The 13,511-nt window shown below is 38.9% G+C and overlaps 1 protein-coding gene across 1 annotated transcript in view; it reads right to left on the reverse strand.

Annotated features, from left to right (window-relative positions):
* LOC139762423 (insulin-like peptide receptor) overlaps window positions 1-13,511 on the reverse strand; it is a 109,155-nt gene that overhangs the window by 49,914 nt on the left and 45,730 nt on the right. The window contains 5 exon segments of the mRNA XM_071687289.1: window positions 752-884; window positions 2,801-2,882; window positions 4,726-4,887; window positions 6,648-6,747; window positions 9,688-9,859. Of these exon segments, the coding sequence (XP_071543390.1) occupies window positions 752-884; window positions 2,801-2,882; window positions 4,726-4,887; window positions 6,648-6,747; window positions 9,688-9,859 (649 nt within the window).

Genomic DNA, 13,511 nt, shown 5'->3' on the forward strand with positions numbered 1-13,511 from the left:
CAGAATATACTCTGCACAATATGGAAAGAAGTTAAATTCTTTTTAATAATTTTTTCCTCAAAGTGGATGATCATGTTAGTACAGGATGGTTTCAATCAGATGACTATATGCTATTAATATAATTAGCTTGCTTTTCTGGATTTCAATTTCGCCAAACATTCAGAATCCTTGGAAATGTTCACTCTCTATAATCCAGAAAAATCAGTCCTGCAATTGCTCAATCCCAACCATCCCAAACTAAAGACATTTCACTTTAGTATGTTGAATATACTGACGCAGAAAGTATGCCCACTACTCCATCCCACAGTATAACCTTTGTAACTGTTATAGCAAAAGGATTTTAGCAAGATTTTTTCCCAGTAATGCAATTAGAACCCAATACTGAGAGTTTGTACCTAAGTGAAGTGTTAGGAGAGCCGGCACAGACCATGGGGAACAGAGAAAATACTATAAAGAGGTGTTCATGTCATTTAACAAACAAAGGCATGCGGCAAATATGATTTGAGTAAAAGACTACAAGGGCTGACTTGCTGCAGAGGAAAAAATCCTGTTTAGTGAATAGGTAAAGACACAGTACCTGAAGAATCAGAAAGAAGCATGTGTATTTCCAAAAAACAAGAGATTGCAGTACATAAAAACAGAGTGCATGTGCATGTTAACAGTTTTGCACTAAAATTTTACTGCCACTTTCAACTATGCAAGTCCTGCGCATTCATCCATATTCTATGACCTGTCTTCTCTCAAAACTTACAAGCAACTTTATTTCCATTTGTGAGTTCCATGTTGCAGTCTTTAGTTATGTTATGGCCAATGCTTAATATCAAGTTTTTGATTTTCTTGTAACATAGCTTTGGGTTTGAATGAAACAGCACTGTAGCATTCCTCTGAAAAGATCAAAGATGCCACAATTAAAGAAGCAATACAGATAACTTAGATTAAGAATAAAGATAGTACAGCTTGCACTTAAGATGATAAATCAATATGAAACTCTTCAAGGCACTTATATTCTAATGAAAAGAATACTGCTATGTGCAAAGATCACCCTACAAGGCTGTTGATTTGTGTTTTATTTTAGTTGAGGCAGAATAGACAACTGAATGCCATAATCATGGCCAACTCAGTCTGTTGTGGATGAGAGAGCTTGGGAAGTGAGTCAGTTGTTGTTCGCTGATGATACAGCACTGGTGGCCGATTCATGTGAGAAACTACAGAAGCTGGTGACTGAGTTTGGTAAAGTGTGTGAAAGAAGAAAGTTAAGAGTAAATGTGAATACGAGCAAGGCTATTGGGTACAGTAGGGTTGAGGGTCAAGTCAATTGGGAGGTAAGTTTGAATGGAGAAAAACTGGAGGAAGTAAAGTGTTTTAGATATCTGGGAGTGGATCTGGTAGCGGATGGAACCATGGAAGTGGAAGTAAGTCATAGGGTGGGGGAGGGGGCGAAAATCCTGGGAGCCTTGAAGAATGTTTGGAAGTCGAGAACATTATCTCCGAAAGCAAAAATGGCTATGTTTGAAGGAATAGTGGTTCCAACAATGTTGTATGGCTGCGAGGCGTGGGCTATGGATAGAGTTGTGCGCAGGAGGGTGGATGTGCTGGAAATGAGATGTTTGAGGACAATATGTGATGTGAGGTGGTTTGATCGAGTAAGTAATGTAAGGGTAAGAGAGATGTGTGGAAATAAAAAGAGTGTGGTTGAGAGAGCAGAAGAGGGTGTTTTGAAATGGTTTGGTCACATGGAGAGAATGAGTGAGGAAAGATTGACCAAGAGGATATATGTGTCAGAGGTGGAAGGAACGAAGAGAAGTGGGAGACCAAATTGGAGGTGGAAAGATGGAGTGAAAAAGATTTTGTGTGATCGGGGCCTGAACATGCAGGAGGGTGAAAGGAGGGCAAGGAATAGAGTGAATTGGATCGATGTGGTATACCAGGGTTGACATGCTGTCAGTGGATTGAATCAGGGCATGTGAAGCGTCTGGGGTAAACCATGAAAAGCTGTGTAGGTATGTATATTTGCGTGTGTAGACGTGTATGTATATACATGTGTATGGGGGTGGGTTGGGCCATTTCTTTCGTCTGTTTCCTTGCGCTACCTCGCAAACGCGGGAGACAGCGACAAAGAAAAAAAAAAAAGAAACATAATTCATACTGTCTGCCTTCATTGATTCCCATCGCCACCCCGCCACACATGAAATAACAACCCCCTCCCCCCTCATGTGTGTGAGATAGCGCTAGGAAATAAACAAAGGCCACATTCGTTCACACTCAGTCTCTAGCTGTCAAGTAATAATGCACTGAAACCACAGCTCCCTTTCCACATCCAGGCCCCACAGAACTTTCCATGGTTTACCCCAGACGCTTCACATGACCTGGTTCAATCCATTGACAGCACGTTGACCCCGGTATACCACATCGTTCCAATTCACTCTATTCCTTGCACGCTTTTCACCCTCCTGTGTGTTCAGGCCCTGATCACTCAAAATCTTTTTCACTCCATCCCTCCACCTCCAATCAGGTCTCCCACTTCTCCTCGTTCCCTCCACCTCTGACACATATATCCCCCTGGTCAACCCCTCCCCACTCACTCTCTCTATGTGACCAAACCACTTTATATATATATTTTATATTTATTCATCTATATTTCCTTTTTGAAGGGCTAAAAGGTTGATATAATTGAAAAACATTCAATCATCATTATTGTACAGTTCACTGTATACTGTATAGCTCAAGGGGGTACATTTCATATGTCTTCCCTCAATATGCCCCTAATGACAAATAAAATCAATCTTTAATCCTGACTTACCTCAGTAATGGTTAAGTTAGGGTGGGTTTCCAAAGACCAGATCTCCTCCAGATTGTCATTTCCATGCACATATAGAGCATACCTGTGATAAGCATCAGTAAGCATCAAACTAAGTTCATCCTTTTTTTACTCTTAATTATTTTTTCTATGCAAGATGGTGTCACAAAAAACAAACAATGGTCTTAACTACAAACATTCATTTTGTAGCTATCAAATATTATGTACCAAATATGACTTCAGCCCTTATTCATAAGAATTTGCACGACTAAAATATACAGCATATAGAACTCTTGGCCATTTAATAACTGGTGTCTTTTCATGGTTATGAAGAGGAAATTGTATGAAGTATAAAAAGACAGAAGTTATGAAAGGGAAACTAGGATATCTATCAGTCAGTAATTAAACTGGATTCTTTTAAAACTGTTGAAATCACACAAAACACATGTTGATGCAGCAAGCAACCAGCATGTACAATTTCAACATAATATAACATGGTTTACCCTCTTAAAGAGTCTAGTCAGATACTCATTCAAGCTGATTAATGCTTAAATTTAGACATATTCATATTTAGTTCGACACTTCCATTTTAAGGCTGCACAAGAAGCCTGGGTAGTGGCTGAAGTGGCAGTGTGCAATAAATTCTCCCTACTGTCAGTCATCTTCCATCTATGCCGATGAAAGCACATATTTATGAGTTTTCCAGGAAGGAAAATCTGTTCTTTAACTAGAAGTAGAGGACCAGGCAGAAGATAATCCTGAATTATTTGACAATATCACTGGGTTATGTGGATCGTGTTATTATGGAGACACTTACAGCATTGAAAGTTCACCAATATAAGGCAGAAAAAAATTTTCTGACAAAAGTGGAGGCAGTGTTGCTTGTACTTACCAAACCTTGCCTACATTATGACTGGTTCAGCTTGTGATTTTTTTTAGTTTTGCGGTATGAAAAAAAATCATCAATGAATCAGGTCAACTCTCACTCTTCCATGGTTGGCAAATTAAAGCTTTAGCCTTTCTCTGTAATAGTTCTCTTAAATAATGTATCATCTTTGTTGCCCTTCACTATATAGTAAGTCTTCATTCTCCCCTATCCCAAGGAATATGTCTGAACATATTTACACATCAAAATAACCTCAATGGTACCATGGAGATTATGTTCAAATATATCCAGAGGAAACTGAAAGAGAGAGATGCCAAGTTTCATCTCTTTCTCAAGACATCTTCAAAGCAACCGTTGCCCTGATGATGTTTTGAGAAATAGGCAAAAGTTAGGCATCTCTGTCTTTCAATTTCCTCTGGGTTGATTTGGATTTACACATTAACATGCATTTACACATTTTCAATTACATTTACTTACATTACTCAAAACAAAGCATCTGTAGTGACCAAAACACATTTGACAACCATACAATGTCAAGATATTGACAGAGGAATAAAACAAAGTCTGCAAATATTGGCACTTATACATTAATGATCCTAAGCATCTTCTGTGGAATCATAAAGTTTAAATGTTAACAAAAACATTTTATCATAATGCACATTATACATGGCTAAAATAAAAATACATAGCAATGACACACAAAATTATCCAAGTCCTTTACAGTCTAAATGCCTGGAATCATAGCAGAGCATACTAAATCACTAAACCCACGTTTCAAGCAATACCATCCACCCAATTAGGCACATATTCAATTCTGGACTTTGTCAACTTATCTATATTAGTATCACTGTTTGATCTCTATACATGCAGATCACATAACCTGGGATGCAGAAAGCAATATTTCAACAGCAGTTGTAACTCAATCACAAATGAGAGTACTTATAAAAATCCAGCTACAATTTGCATCTTTAAAATATGTACATTGGAACTTGACAATATTCAAAGGCTCAGACTGATATACTAAAATGATCAAGTTACTCACTTCCCATTGTACAGGCTTGCACCTCCAATGACTCTCAGGCTTGCCAGGAAACTGAGAGAGAGAAGAGCATGCGAACTGAAGACCCGAACATATTCTGTTACTTCCTCAATTAATCCAAGACTGGCATTCAGCTCCTCAACAATAGTTTTCCCTCCAGTTATGCTGGGAATATAATGAAGAGCTGTCAGATATAGTATATGATTATGATAAATGATCTATAATGCTTACTCATCTGTTAACCTTATAGTTACTGACTGTGCATTACATGAACAGAAATTTACATTATACTGTGTCACACCACAATCTTGCCAGGAAACTGAGAGAGAAGAGCATGTGAACTGAAGACCTGAATATATTATGTACTTCCTCAATTAATCCAAGGCTGGTATTCAGCTCCTCAACAATGGTCTTTCCTCTTGGTAATGATGGGAATATAATGAAGGACTGTCAGATATAGGATACAACTATGATGAATGATCTATAATGCTTATTCATCTATTGACCTTGCATTACATAAACATATTTTTACAAGTTTCACATCACCTCTCAACCTCATGTATAACATGTCTTACTATCATATGTATATACTGCAAGTATGCAATTTGCAGGGGGTGAAGGGGGAGTCTGGGACATAAATCAGTTGTTGTTCCGATGAGAGATGCACTGGTGGTAGATTCAAGTGAGAAACACAGAAGTTGCTGACTGAGTTTGGGAGTGCGTGAAAGGAGAAAGCCTGAGATTAAATGTGAATCAGAGCAAGCTTATTATGTTTAGCAGTGCACAGAGACAGGTTAGTTGGGGTGTGGGTTTGAACAGAGGAAATTTGGAATTAGTGAAGCGCTTCAGAAACCTGAGAGTGAACATGGCAGAGAATTGATCTATTGAAGCAGAAGCGAGTCATAGAGTGGGAGAGTGGGCTTAGGTTCTGGGAGCAATGAGGAATGTGTGGAAGTAGACGCTGTCATCTGGGTGGGTGAAAATGGGTATGTCTGAAGGTATAGTTGTTCAAATTATGTTTTATGGATGCAAGGCATGGCTTATAGAGGAAAGTGTATGGATGAGGGTGAATGTGTTGGAAATCAAATGTCTGAGGTCTATATGTGGTGCGAGTAAGGTTGATCCCGGAAACAGTGATAGGGTAAAGTGTGGTAATAAGAAGAGTATGGCTTGGATATATGGAGAGAATGAATGAGGATAGGTTTACAAAAAAGTTATATGTGCCAGAAGTGGAGGAGACAAGGAAAGAGAACAAACTGAAGATGAGAGGATGGACTGAATAAGATTATGAATGTTCGGGGCCTAAACGGGCAGAAGAGAGAAATGTTTGCACAGGATGGGGTGAGCTGGAGCAATATAGCATACAGGGGGACTTGCTGTTAAATGGAATGAACCAGGGAGTATGAATCAGCCAGCAGAAACCACACAATGGTCTGCAAGGCTTTGTTGTGAATAGGGGCTTTGGTCTTGGTGCAATAAACATGACAGCTAGAGAATGGATGTGAGCAAATGAGGCATTTCCTTAGGCTGTTCCTAGTGTTAATGTGGAAAACAAAGAACAAGTATGAAAGAAGAAATGATAACTTCATTCATGATGTGTACCAAAGTACAGGAAAAAAACACAATTCATAGATCAATCCTCATGATAATATGTCGGCTAGCAACACTACTTTATAAATGAAACTGGACTATGAAGAGTAACTGATGAGTAAAAAAGAAGAGACAAGAAGAAAATGTACTCTCATTTCTTCTTGCTGTATCCTGATAAATGTTTCCAGCCAGCCTATTTGCAAAATATGGCTGGTTCTTGAAATTTCAAACTACCCCTCTTCTATCTTTAAAACTGTTATCATCCTCTACCGAGAATAGCCTGTACACCCATATACATCAAAAAAGTAAGTTTCCACTATTTTCTGTTAGCATACCTGATTATAAGGGGACCCTCAATTCTGGTGCATCCAGTGAGTTTCTGGGCCTTAGCAACTGTGTTGACAAGCTGAGCTGGGCATGTCTTGGCACATGGCCCTGTGAAAGAAAGGCTACTTCTTCAGCATCAGTAACATGAATTTGAAAATCAATAAAAAACAAATGGGTCAAGTTGAAATGTGAACAAGAATTCATTCCATAAAACTGGGAGGAATATCTAAAGGTTTGGACTAAAAAGGAAAAATTAACATATACTGCTGATTTTCGACAGCAAGTGGGGAAAAATTGGTAGATTGACTGATGTAATGATTAAACATTCAAAAGAATCATTTTCTCTAATTCCAACTTGTAGTCAGCAAGGAAGCACCAGGAACAGATGAAGAATGGCCTCATGCTCACATCCACCTTCTAATTGTCATATACAACAGAACAAAACTTTATATTCCTGTACTGTGCTGAGTTGTGTTTCAGAACAGTTGCATTACTGCACTACGTTTCACTTTATTAACTATTTGTGCTATTACCCTTCATCAAAAGAAACCATAAAAATTGTCAAGTTATGATTATATGTCTTCACAACAATGACTCATGCTTTCAATACAGTATCTTCTTTCAAACTGTGCACTTGAACTGCACATATCTATAAAATGTAATTCAATTTGTCTATATTTCTTTGTATTAGAAATTACTTTGAAAATGACAAACAAAAGTTATTACATGTACAGTAAATAACTGAGCTTAGTTACATCATTTCTTAAAACTGCATTTTTTTCCTAAAATGGATAAAAGCATAATACCTCACTGCATACATAAGACGTAATTTTTTGTTTCACAGACCATGTGAGACAAAACTTCAACTCAACTTCAGAAAAGGGGATCTTGAGACGTCACTAGTTTACCAACATGGGTTTATAATAATTTCATGTATAATAACCATAGAGGTTGGAAATGATCTATTCATCAAATGCATTGAATTACATGGGGTGTTAAGGAGCTTTCTAGCCTTTTTTGTGTCTCCTGTTTCAACAACATTTACAGTGATCTGGCTTGTAACCAAACAATTCAAGAATTATGCCAAAAATAGAAGTTGTAATCCTTTACTTTTGTCAGTATGTAATGCGAGTAATCACAGAATCTTATGAGATTATAAATGCTGTTTTGACAACTAATTGATCACTTAATTCTGAGTAATAGCGGAACATTCTTAATTTACAGTAATGCCATTTCAACAATTTTCCCATAACTGAGAGAATGAGAAAAATCTAATGTCTTCCTCTACCACAGTTTGGGTTGAGCCCTAATATTTGTTGTGAATATTGTACTGCCAACTAGTGTTTTGAAAGATCAGTACATATGTAATCTTTGTACAGGTATCTGTTGCATTTGCTTAAAACATCAATGGTCCTTCAAAAGAAAGTCAAACTAAATGATGAAATAAAACCCCAAAGACAGTCAGTAAAATCCACTAGCTGAAGACTTGGAAATTAATAGAATGCAGGCCAGTATCTATAGCAGGGGTCATCAACCTTTATGAACTAGTCAACCATTTCACTGGCAAATAATCAGCAACTGGCCACAACTACCAGAGGTAATTTTGCAACTTATGCCACAAAGTACTCAACAGAATTAAAACACTGAAATGAGCAACCAGAAGTGCAGAGTTATACTGTACACTCAGATTAACAGAAGTAAAAATTGAACTAGTACAATATGAGACTATTAAAAGAGGCAATATAAAGAAAACTCTTTTTCACTGCAAAGTAAGGTGTAATAAATAAAGACCAATAAAAAGCATGACATGCTGATCAACATATAGTAATACAATGATATCAATATCATACCCCATTCTCTTGCATCTTTCCCTCTTTTACCTATCTCTGTTTCTTGTTTACCAAAACTGCAATTAATGATTGGTCAATCTAGTAAACAATGTATTCTTAAACTGGACCTGCTTAACTATTACTTCATAAGAAAAGAGAAATGTTTTGGCAGTCCTACCATCCCTCATAAAGTAAGGTCGACTTATATAAAGGGTATACGAAAAATTTACAATCATTTAGCAAAAAGTCTGGAATAGACACGCAAATAATCGACTGCTAAACGATGACAAAGTACATTTGAGAGAGCTGAGGAAGGTGTGCTAAAAATGTCCATACATATGGAGAAGATAAGTAAAGGGTTACTTACTGTAGAAAGAATAAAAATTAGAATTTTAGGGAACAAGGAAAAGAAGGAAACCAAAGAGGATGCTGAAAGATGGAGTGAAAGATGCTTTGGGGGACTGAACATGCAGAAATGTGTGAAGAATGCATGGGATAGATAGAGCAACTGGAATGATCTGGTATACAGGGAGCAACATGCTGTCCATGGATTGAACCAGGGGATATGAACAGTCAAAAGAAACTACAGAAAGGTCTATGGATAATGAAGCTCCAATTTCAAAGCATTATAGACATGAGCAAATGAGGCTGTTGTTCATCTGTACCAGGCACTACTTCGCTACATGGAAAATGTCAGAGTATGAAAAAATCAAATAAAAATTATAGCATGCATTGCCAGTTTGATCATTCCATTTGATGCAACACAAAATTCCTAAAGAAGGACTAGGAAAGGCAATAAAAACTGTGCATGAAGTTAGTTGGCTAATTCTAAGGGGTAGGAAAGCAGTTATATATATGTCAACAAAAGATTTAAAGAATTAGAGATATATAATTACAAGTTTTAAGTACCCGAACAAACTTTACAATGTATGATAATCATCTAAGAGTGTAAAGGTACCTCACCATATGCACAATTCAAAATATGTCATTAAACAGAAAAACTTGCATATGCATAAGTACTTTTACGTATAAGCATGAATGTAAATAAACTTCCATTCATAGATATTCTTATACATGCATAAATGAATAAAACAAACACAGACAAGTAGTTCATATATATCTCGTTAAGCATAACGATGTCTAAGCATCTGGATGAAAACATGAGTGCCTACATAAAATAAATTCACTATCATCTGCAACTTACTACCATGATACTAACCATCACATTTTTTGCAAATTAATACATCATTATCTCGCTCTTTTTCAGTGCTGTTGTAGTAGCCAGCTGGACAATCAGACACACATTCCCTCTTGCTCCTGTCCTCAGAAATATAGCGCAGGTGGCCCATTCTGCTGCAGTCATTCTTGGTCACACACTGATACTTGCGATACTGTACACAAGAAATTGATTCACGAATATAAAAATCATGTTGAAGTATAAGGAAATGGTCAAAATACAGAAAAAAGAAAAGGGCAAAATCTTAAGACAAATAGCCAAAATCATTCAGAGAGGGATAAACAAAACATGAAAACAAATGAAAACACAAAAGAAAGGCAACATAAATTACAAGTTATCTATCTGGTATTCATAATTACTATATATATATATATATATATATATATATATATATATATATATATATATATATATATATATATACATTTTTTTTTTTTTGTCGCTGTCTCCCGCGTTTGCGAGGTAGCGCAAGGAAACAGACAAAAGAAATGGCCCAACCCACCCCCATACACATGTATATACATACACGTCCACACACGCAAATATACATACCTACACAGCTTTCCATGGTTTACCCCAGACACTTCACATGCCCTGATTCAATCCACTGACAGCACGTCAACCCTGGTATGCCACATCGATCCAATTCACTCTATTCCTTGCCCTCCTTTCACCCTCCTGCATGTTCAGGCCCTGATCACACAAAAACTTTTTCACTCCATCTTTCCACCTCCAATTTGGTCTCCCACTTCTCCTCGTTCCCTCCACCTCCGACACATATATCCTCTTCGTCAATCTTTCCTCACTCATTCTCTCCATGTGCCCAAACCATATCAAAACACCCTCTTCTGCTCTCTCAACCATGCTCTTTTTATTTCCACACATCTCTCTTACCCTTACGTTACTTACTCGATCAAACCACCTCACACCACACATTGTCCTCAAACATCTCATTTCCAGCACATCCACCCTCCTGCGCACAACTCTATCCATAGCCCACACCTCGCAGCCATACAACATTGTTGGAACCACTATTCCTTCAAACATTCCCATTTTTGCTTTCCAAGATAATGTTCTCGACTTCGAAACATTCTTCAAGGCTCCCAGGATTTTCGCCCCCTCCCCCACCCTATGATTCACTTCCGCTTCCATGGTTCCATCCGCTGCCAGATCCACTCCCAGATATCTAAAACACTTTACTTCCTCCAGTTTTTCTCCATTCAAACTTACCTCCCAAGTGACTTGATCCTCAACCCTACTGTACCTAATAACCTTGCTCTCATTCAAATTTACTCTTAACTTTCTTCTTTCACACACTTTACCAAACTCAGTCACCAGCTTCTGCAATTTCTCACATGAATCAGCCACCAGCGCTGTATCATCAGCGAACAACAACTGACTCACTTCCCAAGCTCTCTCATCCACAACAGACTTCATACTTGCCCCTCTTTCCAAAACTCTTGCATTCACCTCCCTGACAACTCCATCCATAAACAAATTAAACAACCATGGAGACATCACACACCCCTGCCGCAAACCTACATTCACTGAGAACCAATCACTTTCCTCTCTTCCTACCCACCCACCCACCCACACACACATGTATATACATACACTTCCACACACGCACATATACATACCTATACATTTCAATGTATACATATATATACATACATAGACATATACACACATGAACATAATTCATACTTGCTGCCTTTATTTATTCCCGTCACCACCCTGCCGCACATGAAATGACACCCCCCCTTCCCCACATGCACACAAGGTAGCACTAGGAAAAGACAACAAAGGCCACATTCATTCACACTCAGTCTCTAGCTGTCATGTGTAATGCACTGAAACCTCAGCTCCCTTTCCACATCCAGGCCCTACAAAACCTTTCATGGTTTACCCCAGACGCTTCACATGCCCTGGTTCAATGCATTGACAGCACGTCGACCCCGATAAACCACATCATTCCAATTCATTCTATTCCTTGCACACCTTCACCCTCCTGCATGTTCAGGCCCCAATTGCTCAAAATCTTATTCAATACACCCTCTTCTGCTCTCTCAACTATGCTCTTTTTATTACCACAAATCTCTCTTACCCTTTCATACTTACTCGATCAAACCACCTCACACCACATATTGTCCTCAAACATCTCGTTTCCAACACATCCACCCTCCTCCACACAACCCTATCTATAGCCCACACCTCACAACCATATAACACTGTTGGAACCACTATTCCTTCAAACATACCCATTTTTGCTTTTCGAGATAATGTTCTCGCCTTCCACACATTCTTCAACACTCCCAGAACCTTTGCCCCCTCCCCCACCCTGTGACTCACTTCCGCTACCATGGTTCCATCCACTGCCAAATCCACTCCTAGATATCTATGATACAGTGCTGGTGGCTGATTTGTGTGAGAAACTGCAGAAGCTGGTAACTGAGTTTGGGAAAGTGTGTGAAAGTAGAAAGCTGAGAGTAAATGTGAATAAGAGCAAGGTTATTTGGTTCGGTGGGGTTGAGGGACGAGTCAATTGGGAGGTAAGCTTGAATGGCAAAAAACTGGAGAATGAAGTGTTTTAGATATCAGGGAGTGATTTAGCAGCGGATGAAACCATAGAAGCAGAAGTGAGTCACAGGGTGGGGGAAGGGGCGAAGGTTCTGGGAGCAATGAAGACTGTGTGGCAGGCAAGAACGTTATCTCGGAAAGCAAAAATGGGTATGTTTGAAGGAATAGTGGTTCCAACAATGTTATAAGGCTGTGAGGCATGGGATATAGATAGGGCTGTGTGGAGGAGGGTGGATGTGGTGGAAATGAGATGTTTGAGGACAATATGTGGTGTGAGGTGGTTTGATCAAGTAAGTAATGAATGGGTAAGAGAGATGTGTGGTAATAAAAAGTGTAGTTGAGAGAGCAGAAGAGGGTGTACTGAAATGGTTTGGTCACATGGAGAGAATCAGTGAGGAAAGATCGACAAAGAGGATATATGTATCAGAGGTTGAGGGAACGAGAAGTGGGAAACCAAACTGAAGGTGGAAGGATGGAGCGAAAAAAATTTTGAGCAACTGGGACCTGAACATACAGGAGAGTGAAAGGCATGCAAGGAATAGAGTGAAGTGGAATGATAGGTATAACTGGGTCAACATGCTGTCAATGGATTGAACCAGGGCATATGAAGTGTCTGGGGTAAACCATGGGAAGTTTTGTGGGGCCTGGGTGTGGAAAGGGAGCTGTGGTTTCAGTGCATTACACATGACAGCTAGAGACTGAGTGTGAACCAATGTGGCCTTTGTTGTCTTTTCCTAGCGCTACCTCACATGGGGTGGCGACGGGAATCGATGAAGGCAGCAAGTATGAATATGCACGTGTATATATGTACTGTCTGTGTATGTATATGTATGTATACGTTGAAATGTATAGGTATGTATATGTGCATGTGTGGGCATTTATGTATATACATGTGTATGTGGGTAGGTTGGGCCATTCTTTCATCTGTTTCCTTGCGCTACCAAATTGGAAGTGGAAGGATTGCGTGAGATTTTGAGTAATCAGGGGCCTGAACATGCAGGAGGGTGAGAGACATGCAAGGAATAGAATGAACTGGAACGATGTGGTATACCAGGGTCAACATGCTGTCAATGGACTGAACCAGGGCATGTGAAATGTGAAATATCTGGGGTAAACAATGGAAAGGTCTGTGAAGCCTGGACGTGGATAGGGAGTTGTGGTTTCAGTGCGTTACACATGACAACCAGAGAAAGGACGTGCGTGGATGTGGCCTCTCTTCATCTGTT

This window comes from Panulirus ornatus, chromosome 43 (assembly GCF_036320965.1).
Source record: "Panulirus ornatus isolate Po-2019 chromosome 43, ASM3632096v1, whole genome shotgun sequence".
Taxonomy (NCBI): domain Eukaryota; kingdom Metazoa; phylum Arthropoda; class Malacostraca; order Decapoda; family Palinuridae; genus Panulirus; species Panulirus ornatus.